The 21,008-nt window shown below is 41.7% G+C and overlaps 2 protein-coding genes across 35 annotated transcripts in view; both read left to right on the top strand.

The window, feature by feature from the left end:
• The window catches only part of LOC307074315 (uncharacterized protein), a 143,305-nt gene extending 132,324 nt beyond the window's left edge, over positions 1 to 10,981 (top strand). For 30 of the 32 annotated variants that reach the window (XM_079734363.1, XM_079734364.1, XM_079734360.1 and 27 more), the window contains 6 exons: positions 3,790 to 3,963; positions 5,495 to 5,668; positions 7,200 to 7,373; positions 7,884 to 8,057; positions 8,223 to 8,269; positions 9,027 to 10,981. In XM_079734363.1, coding sequence (XP_079590489.1) covers positions 3,790 to 3,963; positions 5,495 to 5,668; positions 7,200 to 7,373; positions 7,884 to 8,057; positions 8,223 to 8,269; positions 9,027 to 9,643 — 1,360 coding nt within the window. In that variant the 3' untranslated portion in view covers positions 9,644 to 10,981. The remainder of the gene's footprint in view (positions 1 to 3,789; positions 3,964 to 5,494; positions 5,669 to 7,199; positions 7,374 to 7,883; positions 8,058 to 8,222; positions 8,270 to 9,026) is intronic. The other 2 variants (XM_079734344.1, XM_079734348.1) reach the window with 2 other exon arrangements.
• A 3,202-nt stretch (positions 10,982 to 14,183) lies between these two features.
• Positions 14,184 to 21,008, top strand: part of LOC307074326 (NLR family CARD domain-containing protein 3-like) — a 44,747-nt gene continuing 37,922 nt past the window's right edge. For 2 of the 3 annotated variants that reach the window (XM_079734422.1, XM_079734420.1), the window contains exon 1: positions 14,184 to 14,334. The gene's annotated coding sequence lies outside the window, so the exon portion shown is untranslated. Of the gene's footprint in view, positions 14,335 to 14,840; positions 15,417 to 15,726; positions 15,807 to 15,913; positions 15,986 to 16,386; positions 16,681 to 21,008 lie in introns of those variants that run through there. The other variant, XR_013811777.1, reaches the window with a different exon arrangement.

Genomic DNA, 21,008 nt, shown 5'->3' with positions numbered 1-21,008 from the left:
TTTTCTGAAGGAGGCAGGAGAGAGCAGACTCCCCTGGACCCAGCTGTGTCTCCATGAAGAGTGACTGGTCTATGAGTCCACCTCCTGACCTTAAAGATGGACGCCCCTCCAGAGAGGAGAGGTAGGAGTTTCAAACAGATGATGAAAACAGACCAGTTTGCTGTTATAAGACTCTACTGATACTGATGTTTTCAGGTCAGAAAAGAACCATAGTTTGTGTTTGCGTGTTTGTGTGCATTTCTTTGTGTGTGTGTGTCTGTGTGTCTGTGTGTATTTGTGTTCCCCACAGACCACACCAGAAGAATTCAAAGGTTAGCAGGCCTGTACAGAAGCATCAAACAGAGCTGATAAAGGTGTGTAAATGTCCACCAAGACATCTGACTTCAGCCCTACATGAACATTAGAAAGGATCTCTTGTGGTGCTCATAGTCTCCAGGCTTCCCTCTTTAGACCAGCGGACGTAAATCCAGGACAGATGCTTCTGATGTCCTCAGTGAGTTCAGAGTAAAGTTCTCCTTGATGTTTGTTCTGTTCCAGAGGGCTGAGGAGAACGCACACGCTTTCCTAGACAAGGAGCTGAAGAAGCTCTGGAGGGATCTCTTCTCAGATTACCCACAATGCTCAGAGAGTCAGAGGGAGGAGGAGGAGGTGGAGGGTAAGAAGGAGGAGCAGAGGAGGCGCGCGATAGAGGGAGTGGTGGACATCACAAAGCTCTGCCTGATGGAGATGAACCAGGAGGAACTGGCCGACACACTGTGGGGCGGTAAGAGACTCTTATTTTGAAGACAGAGGAGACTATTATTTTGAAGCGCAGAAGACTCTTATCTTGAATACAGAATGAAAATGTGTATTTTAAAGAGTAGTATCAGACTCTTATTTGTTCTGTTCAGACTAAATTACATAATCTAATTTAGTGTTAAGAGATTTCTTCATTTATAATTCATCAATGTGGAGATATCTTTCTTCTTGGGGGTTTAATGGTTTGATCCAGATATGAACGGTTATTGTGGGTCGATGAGGTTAAATGGTTTGATCCAGATATGTAGGGTTATTGTGGGGGTATCAGGTTAAATGGCTTGATCGTTATATAGGGTTTTTGTGGGGGTTTCATGTTAAATGGTTTGATCCAGATATATACGGTTATTGTGGTTCGATCAGGTTAATGGTTTGGTCCAGATATGTAGTGTTATTGTGGGAGTATCAGGTTAAATGATTTGATCCAGATATGAAAGGTTATTGTGCGTCCATCAGGTTAAAGAATGTTAAACAATAAATGGCAAATCAACAGCAGAATTACTATAAGTGGAATAAGTGGAAGAGATGCAGCACTATCTTGTTATATCAGCATATAAGTTAATTTCCACTGATTCACTATCATTGTTATTATCATTAGACCAATGATTTTGCTGTGTAAATAACAAACAAAAAAAGGAAAAAAATATCCTTGTCAATACCAGCTTCACGAACCACAAGTAATGAAGTCAGTAAATATTATGAAGTTGATTATTTTACAGGAAATATTAACATGCTTCAACTGATGTCACCATCCACTATCTGATGTCTTCTGTTCATTCATCTGTAGGATCTGCTGCTGTTGAGTGCCAACATAAAATCAAGTCTCAATTGAAGAAGAAGTTCAAGTGTGTGTCTGAGGGAATCCCTAAAGCAGGACATCAAACGGGTCTGAATGACTTCTACACAGAGCTCTTCATCACAGAGAGAGGCAGTGGAGAGGTCAACAAAGAACATGAGGTCAGACTGATTGAAACAGCTTCCAGGAAACCAGTCAAGGAGGAAACACCAATCAAATGTGAAGACATCTTTAAACCCTTACCTGGACAAGATCAACCAATCAGAACAATAATGACAACTGGAGTGGCCGGCATTGGTAAAACCATCGTAACACAAAAGTTCACTCTGGACTGGGCTGAAGGCAAAGCCAACCATGACATACACTTCACATTTCTCTTAACTTTCAGAGAGCTGAATTTACTGAAAGAGAAAGAGTTAAGCTTGGTGGAACTTCTTCATCACTTCTTTATTGTGACCAAAGAAGCAGGAATCTGCAGATATGAACGGTTCAAAGTTGTCTTCATCTTGGATGGTCTGGATGAGTGTCGACTTCCTCTGGACTTCCAGAACAACCCTAACTGGACTGATGTCACAAAGTCCACCTCGGTGGACGTGCTGCTGACAAACCTCATCAGGGGCGACCTGTTTCCCTCCGCTCGCATCTGGATAACCACACGCCCTGCAGCAGCCAATCGGATCCCTGCTGAGTGTGTTGACATGGTAACAGAGGTGAGGGGGTTCACCGACCCACAGAAGGAGGACTACTTCAGGAAGAGATTCAGAGAGGAGATGCTGGCCAACACAATCATCTCCCACGTCAAGCAATCACGAAGCCTTCACATCATGTGTCACATCCCAGTCTTCTGTTGGATCACTGCTACAGTTCTGGAGGACATCTTAAAAAAATCCCAGATAGAAGAGATGCCCAAGACCTTGACTCAGATGTACAGCTACTTCCTTTGGGTTCAGTCGATACAGGGGGACAGGAAGTATCATGGGAGAGCTGAAACGGATCCATACTGGGGTCCAGAGAGCAGGAAGATTATTGTTTCTTTGGGAAAACTGGCTTTTAACCAACTGGAGAAAGGCAACCTGATCTTCTACGAGGCAGACCTGTTAGAGTGTGACATCGATATCAGAGCAGCCTCACTGTACTCAGGAGTGTTCACTCAGATCTTTAAAGAGGAGTGTGTTCTGTACCAGGACAAGGTGTTCTGCTTTGTCCATCTGAGCCTCCAGGAGTTTCTGGCTGCCCTTTATGTCTTCCTGTCCTTCATCAACGATGCTGTCAATCTGCTCTCAGAAGAACCACCCACCTCTGGGGAAGATAAACTCCTCCTCCTCTACCTGAATGGTGTGGACAAGGCCTTACAGAGTGAGCACGGACAACTGGACTTGTTCCTCCGCTTCCTCCTGGGCCTCTCTCTGGAGACCAATCAGATTGTCCTACGAGGTCTGCTGGGACAGACAGGAACTAGCTCACTGACCAATACAAAAACAGTGTCTTACATCAAGGAGAAGATAGATGGAGATCTCTCTCCAGAGAGAAGCATCAATCTGTTCCACTGTCTGATTGAGCTGAACGACCGTTCTCTAGTGAAGGAGATTGAACAGTACCTGACATTAGGAAGTCTCTCCGGAAAATCTCTCTCTCCTGCTCAACTGTCGGCTCTGGCCTTCATCCTACTGACATCAGAAGAGGAGCTGGACGTGTTTGACCTGAAGAAATACTCTGCATCAGATGAGGGTCTTCTGAGGCTGCTGCCAGTGGTCAAAGCCTCTAAAACATCTCTGTATGTTCACTAATAACATGTATTACAATGCACAATATAAATATAACTGGAATATAAGGTTTAAATAATATGCAAAAGATCCCTGTAGGTTTATAACAACATTTATTACTATTCTACTCATAACATAATTAACATACTAGTTATAATAAAATACAAAACATCACTGTTGTCCTATTAACTTATAATGTATTACAGTACACGTAAGAGAATATTCAGAACAATAGAATATAGAAGAGAAAAAAAAAACATTTTCAATCCCAACTAAATAACTATTTAACATTTTACATTGAATATATAATGAAAATGTATACATCTAATTATTTAGTAATTTTTGATAAACTAATAACATTCTTCATTATGGAATAACTTAAGGATTTCTGTTTTGATCGCAGTTCCTGACATGTTCTATTTATTGTGTGTAAAGGCTCAATGGCTGTCATCTGTCAGAGACATGCTGTGAAGCTCTGGCCTCAGTTCTCAGCTCCAACTCGTCTAGTCTGAGAGAGCTGGACCTGAGTACCAATGATCTGCAGGATTCAGGAGTGAAGCTGCTCTCTGCTGGACTGGGGAGTCCACACTGTACACTGGAAACTCTCAGGTTAGTTTTACTCAATGTGAAAACAGTTACAAATAAATGTTCAAAGTCAGAGTTATATAACTCAGCTTTTATCTCAGTACCTGTGATGACCACATTCATGACTTTCATATCATATAAAGGCTACCCCTTGGTGTTGAGGTGGATATTCTAATACATCCATATGCTTGCAAATCTTTAATTATAAATATAACCCCAAAATATAACGATAGTGTCCCCTGTATACAGGACGTTGATGGTTGAGAGCAGGGTGAAATATAGGGGGTATGGGAGGGTCGGAGACCCCTAGTTGGATGCCTAAGACCTCCTGAAAGCCACAACAGCAACATTTTCATAAAAATGATTTGCAACTTGCAATTGTCAAACAAAATGTATTTTTTAAAGCTTAATATGTCCAGTATTCATTATTAAACGTACAAAACATTTATTCACAAAAATGAATAGGTTTCAGAAAGATATTTTTAATATTGTGTAACCAGGGTGAAGAGACTAACTTATAAAAGCTCTTTATGGATACAATAAGTTATTGTTGACATGATTGGTTGATATCGAGACTTCAGGGTCATCTGGAGAAGGGTGAGAGGTCACGAGTGAGCTGGAAAAAGGAGAGAGAGGGAAGAGACAAAGGAGGAGAGTACTTTATTCTCTGTAGAGATCGCCCAGCTAAATGATGTTTATACATTTACTTCTTAGTTGTTTGACGGTTAAAGGAGTACGGGAGAGAGTGTATGTGGGGCCGGTTTTATTGGTGTTTCTGTTCGTGTCTGGGATGTTTTGGACGGAAACCTCAGTCTTCTCCACTCCCTATAATGGTACCGGGACTTTTTCTTGCACGTGTTAAGAGTGAAGAGTCTATTGTGTTGCAACACTGAGCCCATACAGGCCTGCAACGTTTATGACGGCATATCATTGACAAAAGGCGCAAGCAAACATGACTTTGTGCGGGCGAACATCTAACACATCCGTGGGCACAAATCATTATTGTAAACACTTTAACTGCACTTGCGCTCAGCAGTTCTCTGATAGCGAGAGCAACAATAAAGCCTGTGAGGCAGAAACGATTCATTGAGCGCGCACGTAAAGTGAAGCACAACACAACTGACACCCCTGCACCCACAAATGCTGTCTTTGCTCTCGTGCTCGCAAACTGTTTTCCTGCTCGCTCTGATATTTTTCTCCTCTCAACACAATGTACATAATATTGGAATAAAACTTTGCATACAAAACATCTACATGCACCAATAACATGTATTACAATACAATACACAATATACTACAATAAATGTCATATTAATATACAAATTGCTTTTCAAACCCTACAAAACAACTATTAAATACTATACATTTTACACATAATATACAATAAGATAAGGATCTAATGTATTGACTAATATATTTTTGTTAAATTATTAAAACATCTGTCATAAAATATTCCAACACAATTCTTTCATAATGTTAAGTAAAGTAACATTTGTTATTTTAAACACAGTTTCTTGTTATTCTTGTATTTTAAACATGTTTATTTTGTTTGAAGGCTGAATAGCTGTCATCTGTCAGAGAGATGCTGTGAAGCTCTGGCCTCAGTTCTCAGCTCAGACTCCTCTAGTCTCAGAGAGCTGGACCTGAGAACCAATGATCTGCAGGATTCAGGAGTGAAGCTGCTCTCCTCTGGACTGGGGAGTCCACACTGTACACTGGAAACTCTCAGGTCAGTTTTAATCATTGTAAAAACAGTTACAAATAAATGTTCAAAGTCAGAGTTATATAACTCAGCTTATATCTCAGTACCTGTGATGACCACATTCATGACTTTCATTTCATATAAAGGCTACCCCTTGTTGTTGAGGTGGATATTCTAATACATCCATATGCTTGCAAATCTTTCATTATAAATATAACCCAAAATATACCGATAGCGTCCCCTGTATACAGGACGTTGATGGTTGAGAGCAGGGTGAAATATAGGGGGTCTTGGGAGGGTCGGAGACCCCTAGTTGGATGCCTAAGACCTCCTGAAAGCCACAACAGCAACATTTTCATAAAAATGATTTGCAACTTGCAATTGTCAAACAAAATGTATTTTTTAAAGCTTAATATGTCCAGTATTCATTATTAAACGTACAAAACATTTATTCACAAATATGAATAGGTTTCAGAAAAATATTTTTAATATTGTGTAACCAGGGTGAAGAGACTAACTTATAAAAGCTCTTTATGGATACAATAAGTTATTGTTGATATGATTGGTTGATATCGAGACTTCAGGTTCATCTGGAGAAGGGTGAGAGGTCACGAGTGAGCTGGAAAAAGGAGAGAGAGGGAAGAGACAAAGGAGGAGAGAACTTTATTCTCTGTAGAGATCGCCCAGCTAAATGATGTTTATACATTTACTTCTTAGTTGTTTGACGGTTAAAGGAGTACGGGAGAGAGTGTATGTGGGGCCAGTTTTATTGGTGTTTCTGTTTGTGTCTGGGATGTTTTGGACGGAAACCTCAGTCTTTTCCACTCCCTATAATGGTACCGGGACTTTTTCTTGCACGTGTTAAGAGCGAAGAGTCTATTGTGTTGCAACACTGAGCCCAGACAGGCCTGCAACGTTTATGACGGCCTATCATTGACAAAAGGCGCAAGCAAACATGACTTTGTGCGGGCGAACTACTAACACATCCGTGCGCACAAATCATTATTGTAAACACTTTAACTGCACTTGCGCTCAGCAGTTCTCTGATAGCGAGAGCAACAATAAAGCCTGTGAGGCAGAAACGATTCATTGAGCGCGCACGTAAAGTGAAGCACAACACAACTGACACCCCTGCACCCACAAATGCTGTCTTTGCTCTCGTGCTCGCAAACTGTTTTCCTGCTCGCTCTGATATTTTTCTCCTCTCAACACAATGTACATAATATTGGAATAAAACTTTGCATACAAAACATCTACATGCACCAATAACATGTATTACAATACAATACACAATATACTACAATAAATGTCATATTAACATACAAATTGCTTTTCAAACCCTACAAAACAACTATTAAATACTATACATTTTACACATAATATACAATAAGATAAGGATCTAATGTATTGACTAATATATTTTTGTTAAATTATTAAAACATCTGTCATAAAATATTCCAACACAATTCTTTCATAATGTTAAGTAAAGTAACATTTGTTATTTTAAACACAGTTTCTTGTTATTCTTGTATTTTAAACATGTTTATTTTGTTTGAAGGCTGAATAGCTGTCATCTGTCAGAGAGATGCTGTGAAGCTCTGGCCTCAGTTCTCAGCTCCAACTCCTGTAGTCTGAGAGAGCTGGACCTGAGTACCAATGATCTGCAGGATTCAGGAGTGAAGCTACTCTCTGCTGGACTGGGGAGTCCACGCTGTAAACTGGAAACTCTCAGGTCATTTATCAGCCTCTTTTTCAAACTTGTTATTCTGGCTTCCAGTAAGTGCTGCTCCTTCCTGTTGCATTTGTGTTGCTCTTTTCCCTGCTGACTAAACACTCCCTGGTTCTACACAATGTTAGAATCTGTGAAGAAACGGTCTTAGCGTACCAAACACAGCAGACTTCTCCTGACTCTAACCAAACAATATCTCATTGAGTTGTAGCTATTGAGAAAGGAGCATTTGTTTAAGATCCTGTCACATCCAGGTGAAGGAAGTTCTGCTGTCTGTGATGATGTCATCTCCCCACTTCCTCTTCCTGTTCTCAGACAGGGTGACACAGCTTTGTCTCCATGAAGTGTCAATGAAGCTTTTACTTGTCCTCAATATGGAATGAATAAACTTTATAAATGTGGTTACTTTAGTACGAACAGCTCTCATCCAGATAGAATAAATGGTGTGTGTGTGTGTGTGTGTGTGTGTGTGTGTGTGTGTGTGTTTGTGTGTGTGTGTGTGTGTGTGTGCAGGTTGTCTGGCTGCTTGGTCACACAGGAAGGCTGTGCTTCTCTGGCCTCAGCTCTGAGCTCCAACCCCTCCCATCTGAGAGAGCTGGACCTGAGCTACAATCACCCAGGAGACTCTGGAGCTGCGCTGCTCTCTGCTGGACTGGAGGATCCACACTGGAGACTGGACACTCTCAGGTATGGAGAGGACAGCTCACCACTCAGGGACAAAGTCTCCTTCAAGGATTCAAGCCGCTGCTAGATGAAGCTTGTGTGTAACTCATGTTGTGTAGAAAGTGATGAGACAGCAGATGATGAAGGTGAATGTTTCAACATGCTGCTCTCACTTTGATTCCCCCCCAGTGTGGAGCACGGTGGAGTGTGGAGGCTGAAACCAGCTCTAAAGAAGTGTAAGTGTCTGTTTGATTCATCACAACACACACTACTAACTATTGAAATGGAATGTCCATCCACATAGAAGGACTTGTGTATACGTATGCATAGCTATGATTCCCTGTGTCTATGAATGTCTAGTATGTTTGTGTAGGTGTGTGTACGTATGTGTAAACGTCTGTGTATAATATGTATGAACCAGTTCTATGGTACCAACAGTTAGTTTCCAGCCTGTATGCAAGCTCAGCTGGTTCAGTCTGTGGTTTACACAGGTGGATTACAGTGGATGTGTATTGGAACCTTTCAAAGTCTTATATCTTGAAAAGTATGTTGAATAAATCTTAGATTTTTCAGAGGAGCAATATGTTCATCATGCTGAACTTTTTGATGTATAATATTTGAATAGGTATATGTAGTGTAAATATTGCGAGAGTAGATTCAGTTTATACATCTTTTTAGGCTTCAATGTTTTGACTGGGACAGCCACTCACACACACATGGGATTTGCATTTAGGTTTAACTTGAATGATCTTATAAACAATATGCCCTACTATTTCTATAGCTATAGCAAACTAGTCCTATAAATATATTAGCTCTGATATTTTTTAGACTTTCTAAATTAATGTTTGTAGAGTAGATGAACGTGAAACAGGAAGAAGAATAATACAAGACAACAGCACTAGTGATGATGATGATGATGATGATGATGATGATGATGATGATGATGATGATGAAGAACGGTACAGCAGCTCATCATGTCTGGTTCTCCGTCAGATGCCTGTGAACTCACACTGGACCCCAACACGGCCCACAGAGACCTCTCTCTGTCTGAGGACAACAGGAAGGTGACGCTGGTTGGAGAGAACCAGTCGTATCCGGATCACCCAGAGAGATTTGACTACTGGGACCAGGTGTTGGGTAGAGAGGCTCTGACTGGCCGCTGTTACTGGGAGGTAGAGAGGGAAGGACGTGTTGTTATAGGAGTGACATACAGAGGAATCACAAGGAGAGGACGGGGTCCTGACAGCGGGCTTGGATGGAACAACAAGTCCTGGAGTCTTTATTGTCATGGTGGTCGTTACTGTGCCCGGTACAACGGTAGAGTAACAGCCATCCCTCTCCCCCCCGCTGGCTCCACCAGAGTAGGAGTGTATCTGGACCGGCCTGCTGGCTCTCTGTCCTTCTACAGAGTGTCCCCAGGTGGAGGAGGGTCCTCAGACACACTGACACACCTCCACACCTTCTGGTCCTCCTTCACCCAGGAGGACCTCCTCCCTGGGGTTGGGGTAGGGGGGATTAGGGGGGTTAGGAGGGGCGCCTTATCGTGGGCCCCAGAGTTAGGCTCAGTGTTTGGAGCGTGGGGGTCCTCAGCGTCTTTCTGTAAGTTATAGTCTCTCTGTCTCTCTCTCTCTCTCTGTCTGTCTGTCTGTCTGTCTGTCTGTCTGTCTGTCTGTCTGTCTGTCTGTCTGTCTGTCTGTCTGTCTGTCTGTCTGCCTCTCTCTCTCTCTCTCTCTCTCTCTGTCTGTCTGTCTGTCTGTCTGTCTGTCTGTCTGTCTGTCTCTCTCTCTGAGTCTGATGACACACGTGAACACAAACATACATATGAATACACACACACGCATATATTAACGCACACACATGCAAGCACACACACACGCGTATATGAAGACACACACATACGCGCATGCAGAGACACATATATAAACACACATACACAAACACGTAACACAAACACACGTATGTGAACACACACACACACGCGTGCGTACATATGAACACGCGCCACATGCACACACACACCATATTGTAAACACTCAAATATTCACGCAGACACACACATGCAAACGCACGCACACTGCACACATGCATATACAAATGTGTGCGCGCCGCACACGCATCTATGAACACACACACTTACTCAGATATGAACATACACACGCAGATATGAACACACACACATGCACGGACTGCACACACATGTATATATACACACACACACACACATTGTGTTTTGGTGATTTATATTCATGTACTCTACTATAGTCCAAATGCTACATTTTCTTGGGCTTCTTAAAGTTGATCTTGATTAACCATGAAAGGAAGGGACTTTAAAGATCTTCCATCAGGTTAACTAAGCAGGTTTTACAAAGACTGTATTTCTAATATCAAATGTATTTTAATTATTGATTGATGGTAAATTTTAACATTTTTATAGTACAATATTGTGTCTATTTTCAGACGTTAACAGTTTCAGACTGCGGGGCTCTGATATCAGTTTATGTTTTGATAAGCCTAACATGATGTAAAGCAGACTTTATATTATATTCATAATGCAAGCGGTCTATGGGAAAAGCTATAGATCATGTTGTGATGACTTTAAACTGAGTATTGATTCCTTGTGTTCTGTGTGGAACATCACAGCAGAAGAAAATGTTCAGTTATTAAAGATATGTGCACACCTGTTTATGATTAGTAATGTCTGCTGCTTCTATTGTTTGAGTCCTTGTGTTTATTGTGTTCATGTAAGGGACTGTTCTTCTATTGTTTGAGTCCTTGTGTTTATTGTGTTCATGTAAGGGACTGTTCTTCTATTGTTTGAGTCCTTGTATTTATTGTGTACATGTAAGGGACTGTTCTTCTATTGATTGAGTCCTTGTGTTTATTGTGTTCATGTAAGGGACTGTTTTTCTGTTGTCCTGGTTAATAAAGCATAATGGTGATAAAAAACTCAGTGGATCCACTGAATGTTCAGCAGAGGATCAGTTTAAACTTTAAGGTCAGGGGTTCACTGAATAAAAATCACAACAGAGGCTTTGTCTACACAACATTAATAATCAGGATACCAGCAAGTGCATTTCCACATCAGTCTCATACGCCCGATGAGGGACGGAGTATGGAGAGAGTTCTAGAAGCGAGCCGACAGGAAGCAGCCCAGCTACTGGCGTCTCTCCAGAGACGAGCCTTGCAGGCTGGTTGATACACCACCTCCCCGTCTAACAGGACCCTGAGCCTCCATGTTGAAACACACAGAGGTGTGTGTTTGAGGCGCTGAGCTGCAGAGGAGGAACCTCTCCTCTGGGTGCGTGGGAGCGGGCCCATGCAGGCCACCGTACCAGAGTCAGACCAGGACCTGTTTCATGAAGATCATCAGTCACACCACGAGGTGACCCTCTGTGTTTGTGATTCTAGGGCGAGGCGATAAAGAAGGATTCATTATCAGGGTATTTAAACCCCTGCCTGTGCTGTCATCTGAACCGACGCACACTGCGCCACTGGTGTTCAGCAGATGGTTCTACTTCCTGTTTCTTCAGTCGAGGTCCTCAGCAGATGGTTCTACTTCCTGTTTCTTCAGTCGAGGTCCTCAGCAGACGGTTCTACTTCCTGTTTCTTCAGTCGAGGTCCTCAGCAGATGATTCTCCAGTGCTCAATAAATGCTCCTGCTGACACACTCATGGGCGCCTGTCTGAACTCCCCAATAGACTCCAGGCCGACTCATCTAAATGACGCCTCTCACAGGCTCTATATCGACTGTAGCTGCGATAGGAACCATGAACACGCTTTATTACTGCCTGCTTTCAGAGGGTCTCCTGATGAAGAGCAACAAGGTGACGATGACTCCTCTCCTCGCTGCCTCCACAAACTAGTGTTGCTGAGCTGAAGGGAACCGTTCATCTGGACCCTGATGGACCCCCCCACGCTCTCTCTGGAGGGTTTTCCTGGTGGAAACGTCCAGAATTATTTCCTCTGCTTTATTAAGTTGATTCAATCACTTTGCTATTTCTATCTAAATAGTTGTGCTACCAAATAAAGCTAACACGACCGCCATAGGACAAGTATTTCAAATCATGTATGAATCGGAAATGATTTAAAAGCATTTTTTATTCCCTTTTCAGCCAGCAGGGGGTGCTACAGCCCCCTCAGCGCCAGACCTCCAGCGCCGTCTGAGCTGGACTCGGTGAGTAGGATGGACGCGTCTGATAAATGAGTCAATAGTAAGAAATGGGGCCGTTTATGAAAGCCATGCTTCAGTCCTCTGTTATTGCGTGGGGAGCCACTAGGGGGCGGTGAATCCACCTCGGTGGGGTTCACCTTCTAACCAACAGGACCAGGGGGAAGGGGAATGTGTGAAGTGGCAACCGTTTATCCGTAAGGCAATAAGCTCCAAAAAAGTAATCCAAGAAGGAAACGAGGCAGATGTAAAAGGATAAATGCAGCGATTTATTCTCAGAACATAGTCCACATTGAACAAATAATAAACATTTCCAAGTAAAATCCTGGGTATCCGGTCTGTCACCTCAAACTAATTGACAGGAAGAAATCACATTTTTATGCTTAAATGACGGTTATCTACGGTCAGAAAGTTGTTGCTCCCGTCATGCTCTGAGAACTCAATTAACTCAGCAGAAACGGCTGAGTCAGGTGCCCACACGGCCAATTTACTGCAGTATCAATTTGTGGTAGCAGGACAAAATAAGAGCGCAATAAAACCTGATCTATTGAATAGACATAAATAAGATATAGCAAAATATCAGCTGTGCTTAATTATTATGAATTAAAGCAAAATCGAAATTATCAAATTAGGCACAAAATGCAAACATAAGCCGTGTGGTGGCGGTGTTGTTACGTATTTTAAGCATATAAGCTGCCCCCACATAGCCACAAGGAAGCAGGATCGAACACACAAGCTGCATTACCTCCACATAGCCACAAGGGAAGCAGGACCAACATATAAGCTGCAATAACTATTCCAGCCACAGATGGCAGCACCTTTAGACAGGTGAGGAAGCCGGAGCCAATACGTCACATAGGCCGCGCCTACTTCCCATAGGCCACGCCTACTTGATACAAACGGGGAGCGGGAGTCAGATGAGGTCAGACACATATGGCAGCCCCGTTGAGAGCCCCGGGGAAAGCCCCCCGGGGCTGGAAGATAGCTCTGCGGTTTCTCTCTCCATGCCTGTTAAATACAATTCCCTCCTTTTGCTTCATAGTTACCATACCGAAATACTTTAACAAATAAAGTCAGTTAAAAGCAGCCCGGATTGAACTACTTTCTTCAAGAACACGACAGTGTTTGGAATGGTTGAAGAGCCTTGGTTGAAGAGGTGGTCAACACACACACACACACACACACACACACACACACACACACACACACACACACACACACACACACACACCCGGAACCCCTGTCTCTACATCTTGACGTACCCCCTTACATTTCATTTCAAGTTGCCTCTCATGGCACCCAAGGTTGCTTTAAAAGTCATTAAGCAATCTAGAGATAATAACCACAATTCATCAAAGTAAGCGTATGCTATTTGCTGATGAGAAGAATTCAGAAGTTCATGTATTATTAGGCTATTGAAGATACACTCATGCATTTGCACTCACCCAAACATAGACATATTAACACACACACACACACACACACACACACACACACCCCTCGAGCAGACCTCGGGAGGGGAGCGTGCAAGTGAGCAGAAAGAGAAAGTGGTAGTGTAAACATTGCGGCCAGATTCAGCTCTCATGAGAGATTTCCCTCTCAATAAAACGAGAGCACTTCCGTCTTCCCTTCCCTTTCCTCCATGTCTGAACCCCTTTTCTCCTTCTCTTGCTCTCTCTCTCACTTTCAGAGTCCGTGTGCTAAATAAAGCAGCTGTTGACGGGATGAATCCAAAAATTCTGACAAGACAATAGAAACCAAAGACGGTGGGATGGCCCTGTGTGTGTTTGCGGTGTGTGTGCGTGCGTGCGCGTGCGTGTTTATCTAGTGAGAGTCAATGCTTTCACCAAAGTGTGTGTGTGTGTGTGTGTGTGTGTGCGCGCGCGCTTCGAACCTCTTTTCCCCGAAAGCATGTGACACGCGCTGAGAGGGGCGGCTCCCGTGAGGCTAGGCACCGTGTCACTGTATCGGTTCTTAACGGCCAGTCGCAGCGAGCAGCTCTTCTTCCTCCACTTTTAAAACCTTTCACCTAATTAACGTGTTTTATGAACACTTTAACCTCCGTTTCTTCTTGCATTTATACTTTTACAACTTCATACCATGTGGATGCATTTTAACCCCGGAGTAGATAAGGTAAGAAAAGATAAGATACCGTGTACTACCGTTTATATTGCCTTTAGGTAACTGGTATATAATAAGAGGATACCCTATCGATAAATTGAGCTTCACCAGTTGATTTACTATGGGATCTGTGGTTCAGTAAAGTGACAGAGTTCAGACTTTGTTCCAGTGGAGAAATGATTCAAACGTTCTTTACTTTTAATTTTACCACAATGGATTTTTCAAGGCTATTGTATATATTTGTTTGTGTTTAAGCACAGTTACAACCTCAGAGACGAGGTTGTGTAGCTCTTAGAGACGAGGTTGTGTAGCTCAGAGACGAGGTTGTGTAGCTCAGAGACGAGGTTGTGTAGCTCAGAGACGAGGGTGTGTACCTCAGAGACGAGGTTGTGTTCCTCTTAGAGACGAGGTTGTGTGTGTGCGTGTGTGTGTGTGTGTATGTGTGTGTGTGTGTGTGTGTGTGTGTGTGTGTGTGTGTGTGTGTGTGTGTGTGTGTGTGTGTGTGTGTGTTCCTGAAGGCTACCTTCGATTACCCTGAAAGCACGTGACGGCAGAGAGGGGCGGGTCCTGTGAGTTGCGAGGCTATAAAGTTCCTTCCTGGACCTCGTTGTTCGAGGCTGCGTCGTCGTCCAGTGAGCTGCACCTCACTGTTCGAGGCTACATTATGGAAGTAAATCTGTGCCATCGGGTTTTGAAAATAAAAACACATTGAATTATAAGCACTGAATATTTATGCATTGAAATAACCTATCTGAATTGTTTGCCTCTGAATTTAACTCTTTACATTTTCAATTTATCATATTCACCTTTATTTTTCAATGTTAAAAAATTCAACGTTGAAAAATTCAACGTTAAAATATTCAACTCAAATATTTTCAACGTCCCAAAATTCAGTCCGCCAAAGTCACCATCAAAATTCAATGTACGAAATTCAGTGTTAACATCCGGGGACCCATGAAAGAGCAATCGATCCTAGATGCTAGATCGCGGTCAAACGAGTGGGCGCGTCATTCTCGTTGGATACCTGATTCACGCGGGAAGGCATAACAGATTTAGCCATGTCCAACGGAAACAGCAGCAGTAATGGTGCTTCGGTGAGTACATTTTTCTATCTATATATATAAATAAAACAGTCTTGCCCACTCCACAGTACACCCGAGGTAAATCAATTATAATGCCAGACTATTGATGTAATTGTCTGTGTTGATAGAATAATGTTCGATATTAAATTAACCTCGCATCGCATGAATCATCGCACTGTTTTATTAGCAGGCTAGCATTGCCCTTTGACTTGCGATAGCCTAGCACGAGCGAACTCTGCAACTAGAAGGACTGAATGAAATGTGTTAAACTGTTTCCAATGATAAAGAACACCAACACCATTCTGTGTATTTATTATGACAGGGCAGCAATGTCAGTCAGGGTGAAATCGTGGATTCAGCAAGGCGATTGCTGGATTTAATTACGTCCGCTGAAAGACAACGGTGAGCCGATGTCATAGATGTGAGGTTTTGTGTTAAACTGCAATTCATGTAGGCCTATATGGCATACTTACTTCTACATTCTCGATCTATCGGATACGATCTTGCAGAGAACCGAGGCAGGTCGATGACAATGGGCGTTCAGCCCCAAAGCCCGCCTCGCTTCAGATGGAAATGACCAGGTAAAGGCTTCAAAGAAAATAATTAGCTTTTTTAAAAGCAACTCTATGCATACTTACTTTGTCGTGCTGTCAATTTGTAGTCACATTTTTACCTGCTACTTACAGTAAGTAATGATATACTGTACATAGTGTAGTGTAGCATTCTCTGCTTCTTACTAATATTGCAGACAATCTATATGCTTTTTTGTGACCATTCAGTGAATTTCAGATTCAGAGTAAAGACCTGTTTTGAAGGTTCAATCATTGCCTGTTACACTTTACTGAAACCTGATGAGTATACAATATAGTGCAGTTTTTTTTTCATGCAAGACAATGTTCAATTATAAATATGTCCGATTTTTTAATGCAGTAAGAAAACACTAACAATGTGTTTTATATTCTAACACTCTTATTTTCTATAGGTCATTTCCAGGGATGTTCACCAAGGCCAGAGGAAAGAGGCACTTTCCCACCCCAACACTTGTCCCAGCCAAGAAGTTGAAGCCATTAGAGGTGGCTTTCTATTTGCTTCCAAAGCAGTGTGAGAAGACCCCGAAGGAGGGGGACCAAATCCTCCATCTCCAAGCAGGGTTAGGCCGCAGGACTGCTCACCTGGATGAAGCTTCAACACACGAAGAGGTATTCAAATACTATTAGTAATTTAGTCTTGCTATACAACAAAAGAGTCAATATGATGAATTGAATCATCAGTTTGATAAAAGCAGAACAGTGATGAAATAATGTGTGTCGTCAAACACTATAGAAGAACATTGTGAGCGTGGGCATTGAGCGGGTTGCAAAACTAAACTGAAAATATCAAAAGCAAAAAACAGTGGATTCATATGTTTGAGTTAAATATGTCTTTTCTCCTCTGCCTGCAGTGTGCTTCAAGGCTCTTTAACGTGCAGTGTGGCACTTGTTAAAGATCACCCTAAAGGCCATATGTCAACTCGTTTTGTAGACAGAAGGCCTGATATCTAACTCCAATGCAATTTTCTGTAGTTGAATAGTCTAATATCTCTGTGACTGAGAAATCCTGAGTCGAGGACAGCCCTAATAACGGCACCAGAAATTATATATTCATGTTTTTTTTTTTATTGCTTTCTTTTATTGATTTTGATTTTGCCATTGGTTTAACCAAGCTATCCTTGTTTCAGAGTGTTAAGCTTCAATACATTTGTATAATTTTTACTTGCAGCTATGTGAGGCCCTAAACATTCTTTTTCCCAAACTGCGGAATGTTTCCGGTGGGTGGCTGGTTTATAAAGCTTCAGGTAGGCCAACACAAGTGTGTTTTGTTTTGCTCATTAATTTAAAAAAGTACATATTCAGCAGCTAACTGCATATTATGCAATGCAAACTTTTAATTATTTCTTACAGATTGTACCCAAATAATCAAAATATACTCTTCAAACTCATTTATGTAAATGTATTATTAAAATGATCTATGTTGAATTTGAATATTTTATTTACTTTGTGTTTGAAAAGTAAAAGAGACAGGTGAACTCTTCAGACTGGACTGTATTCACACAAAGAGTCTAGTCAATTGGCCTTAAAATATATTTTATACATTGTTGACCATTTCTAATCAAATTTTCCTATGCAATATTTTCTACAGCTGGATGGGGTTGCCGAAAAATCACGCTTGTGCCTCCTGAAGATAGTGGCTATTCAGGCAGGATCCTGAAGTTTGCAAGTCGTGGGGCCAAAAATCTCTTCATAGCCCCAATTCAGGAAGAACTGAGCACAAGTCCCCTACAGTTGGATGACGAGTCTTTCAGGAACGTGCCGAAAGCAGACTGTCAGAAGTGTGGACTACCAGTTCCGCTTCCACTCCTGACAGAACACATCAAAACATGTGATGTCATTGATGATATAGTCATTGAAGAGAGGGAAAGTAAGAATTATTACTTCTCTCCATCTGCTTCTAAATATCTGGGCGGTATGAATGCCTAGTTTGATTGCGCCCTAAGATAGCATATTATATAGCATTTTTAAAACAAAATAATTCTGAATCCTTTGGTTCTATAATAACAGTGTTCTTGCTTGTAACTTCAATTTCTCAACAGCAGATATGCAGGAATGTCCTGTGTGCACACAAATCTTCCCAACAGATTTTATTGAGGCACACGCTTCGGCCTGCGGGGAGAGGTATCCATTTACTTGTTTGTCCTTTTTCTCTCACCAACAATTTTCTACTCTTTGTGCAAGTGTAACACAAAATATTTGTATGTGGCTAGTGCAGGGAATGAGATGCATGCAAGTACGATCAGTGAGGAAGAAGCAGCTATACCTGGAACATCCGGAGGAGATAGAGATAGAGATGGAGGTGAGGATGCTTAGGCCCGTGTTCTCTGAATGCCATTCCCCTCTGCCCCATTGAATCTTTTTTTTATTTTTCTTATTAGGCTGGTTCACCATTGCTGACCCCGCCAAGGCCATAGCGCAGTGTGTGGAGAATCATCTCAGCCTTCACAAGGAGGAGAATCCATTGCAGCTAACCATGGACATAAGAAGTAGTCCTACCGAACAGGACATGGCCCTGATCTCCTTTTACAAGCCGCCAAATGTGGAATGGGGACGACCCCTGAACTGCAGACTTGAAGGTTGCTCCAACATCAAGTTTCAGTTGTCAAATTAATATTTTCAAGTATTTCCTTTATCTTTATTCTGTCAAACTGTTTCACAGGAGATACTGCTATTGGCCAGGGTGTGACTCGCTTTTTTTTGTCCTCCTGCATTGAAAAGCTGAAGTCTGGATTTTCCATAAATTTTGGTATGCAATTTAGGTGTATGGCATCCTTTTAAATGCTCTATTTGTTTAATGTTTATTTCAGGTGGGATAATAACGGGGGAGTCCAGTTCAGCACAGACAGTACTAACACATGTTTTTATTTAATGTATTTTTATGTGTTGAACAGCAAATGCCGATGTAACGCGGCTTTTTGATGGCGAGCCTGGCCATTTGGTCCCATCAGCCTCTCATTTCTTGTCGAAAGTGACTTGTTCATGGTGGCGGGGAGAATGCTAGGCCACTCTTTCCTTCACGGAGGACCATCCTTGTCTGGACTCAGCCCTGCTGTTGTTCATGTACTGCTTGGTGGGAGTCCTGAAACGGCAACTCTAACTTTGGAGGATTGTCCAGACCTGGACATCAGAGAATTAATAAGGCTTGTAAGTTGACGGTATAATCCTGGGAAAGACCAATTAGAACACAGCAGCATTTATCATTGCTGTGATGTGTTATAGCCAGTACTTTTTAAAAGGGCACATAGTACCTAGCATTACTCAACTTTGTATCCTAATTTGCTTATTGTGCTTCTGCCTTAAAGCTCGGAGGAGAATCCACACTATCGGAGAAGGATGCAGCAAGTGTCCAGGAATTGGCCTACGCCTGGGACCTTCCATCCATAACTGAGACCAATAGGAGATGGATTTTTGAGAAGTTATTGATCCATGCTGTGAGTGAAAGTTTGAGAAATGTTTGCTTCCAAAATTACAAGTGGCAATTCTTCTTTTCTAAAATCTGAGTTATGTGCACATTGTTTATCTGTCGCACAACATTAGGCAAAATTATTCTGGTTAATTTATAACCAAGGAAACAAAGTGTCACGGTTTATGTAAAATGTTTTACTTCGTATTTGTCAAATTATTTTCCTGGAAACATAAAATATGGTGGAGTCACTGGTCAGTAATAAATGCAAAAGTGGTTTTATCACTAAACTGGAGGACACAGTATCATGTTACTTAATTCCCTTGTGGATAGACACATAACAAATGTATATTAATGTTATTATATTCTTAAATTGTCTTTTTCCAATCATTGACTCTCAGATATTGCTTTGAGATGAGGTATTTTATATGTTATACCCTGTCTTGTTACTATAAACAGGTTATCGGCCGTGTCACAAGACAAATAAAACAGCTCAGGCGAGGTCTCAAAGAAACCCCAATGTGGACAGTACTGACCCAACGACCTGACACAGTGGACAGGCTTCTCCCAAAAGAGGGATCTGGGAATATAAACTCTGAGGTACATTTTTATTAGTGATGTTTTATCAAAGACCTACAAAAGAGCACAAAAGTGATATGCAATACAATTATGATAAAGAATTGCAAGGTTCCCACAGTCATGAAATTCATGACTGTTCATGTCATGCCATACAATTAGAAAAACTATTCTCAAGGCCTGGAAATGTTGTGGAATTAAATGAATGTTGAGGAGAAAGGTTATTATTAACACTGTTTTTGGCTGTTTGTCCTCATCTTCTCATCCTCCGGGAGTAAGTCTTATAATATTGCACTTTAATGGATATATAGAGCTTCCTATTAAAAACTATTCATATCAAGTAATTGAAATGGTGTATAATATTTTTTAAATTTCATGAACAACTTTTGAACATTCATTGATAAAATTGTGTCGTAACCCTGGATTTTTCAATTAAGGTACTTCTTCAGCGAATCACTTGGCCCCGTGAGGACGACGAAGACGCAGATTATTCAGCCGCCACGATATGCTGCATTACAGGCTATCTTCGACAGTTCATTGCTCATGGTAGGTTTACACAATGCATTTGAAAGTACTATTAAAATGTTATTTGGCTACATATATGTTTAGTATTTACTTCCCATTTAGGTGAATTGTTTTTCATTGTAATGTTGTTTTGAGCTCATTTAGATATTTTTGGTGAATTTCATTGTTTAATCTCCTCCATAGCTACACCAACCGAATTGACTGATCTGGTCAAATTTTGGACTGGATGGGAGATCCTTCCAAGGAGCCTCTCAGGCGAAGTAGTCACTGGCAGATACCCCACAGCCTCCACCTGCTTTGAGGCCTTGCGGGTCCCAGGGCATTACAAAGATTATACATCTTTCAGAACTGATGTTCTGGCCAGCATTTCATCGTGCCAAACAGGATTTGGTCTGGTGTGACCAAAGACTTTCACAGATTCTTGGGACGAACAGAGAAACTAGCTGCTGTTTCATTTGGGTTGGAGCCAACACACATCTAATCAGGCTGATGGAATATTGCAATCTGACA

This window comes from Pollachius pollachius (genome assembly GCF_949987615.1).
Source record: "Pollachius pollachius genome assembly, chromosome: 4".
NCBI classification, from domain to species: domain Eukaryota; kingdom Metazoa; phylum Chordata; class Actinopteri; order Gadiformes; family Gadidae; genus Pollachius; species Pollachius pollachius.
Note: the sequence above shows the minus strand (reverse complement) of the source record. Positions and strands in the feature narration are given on the sequence as shown.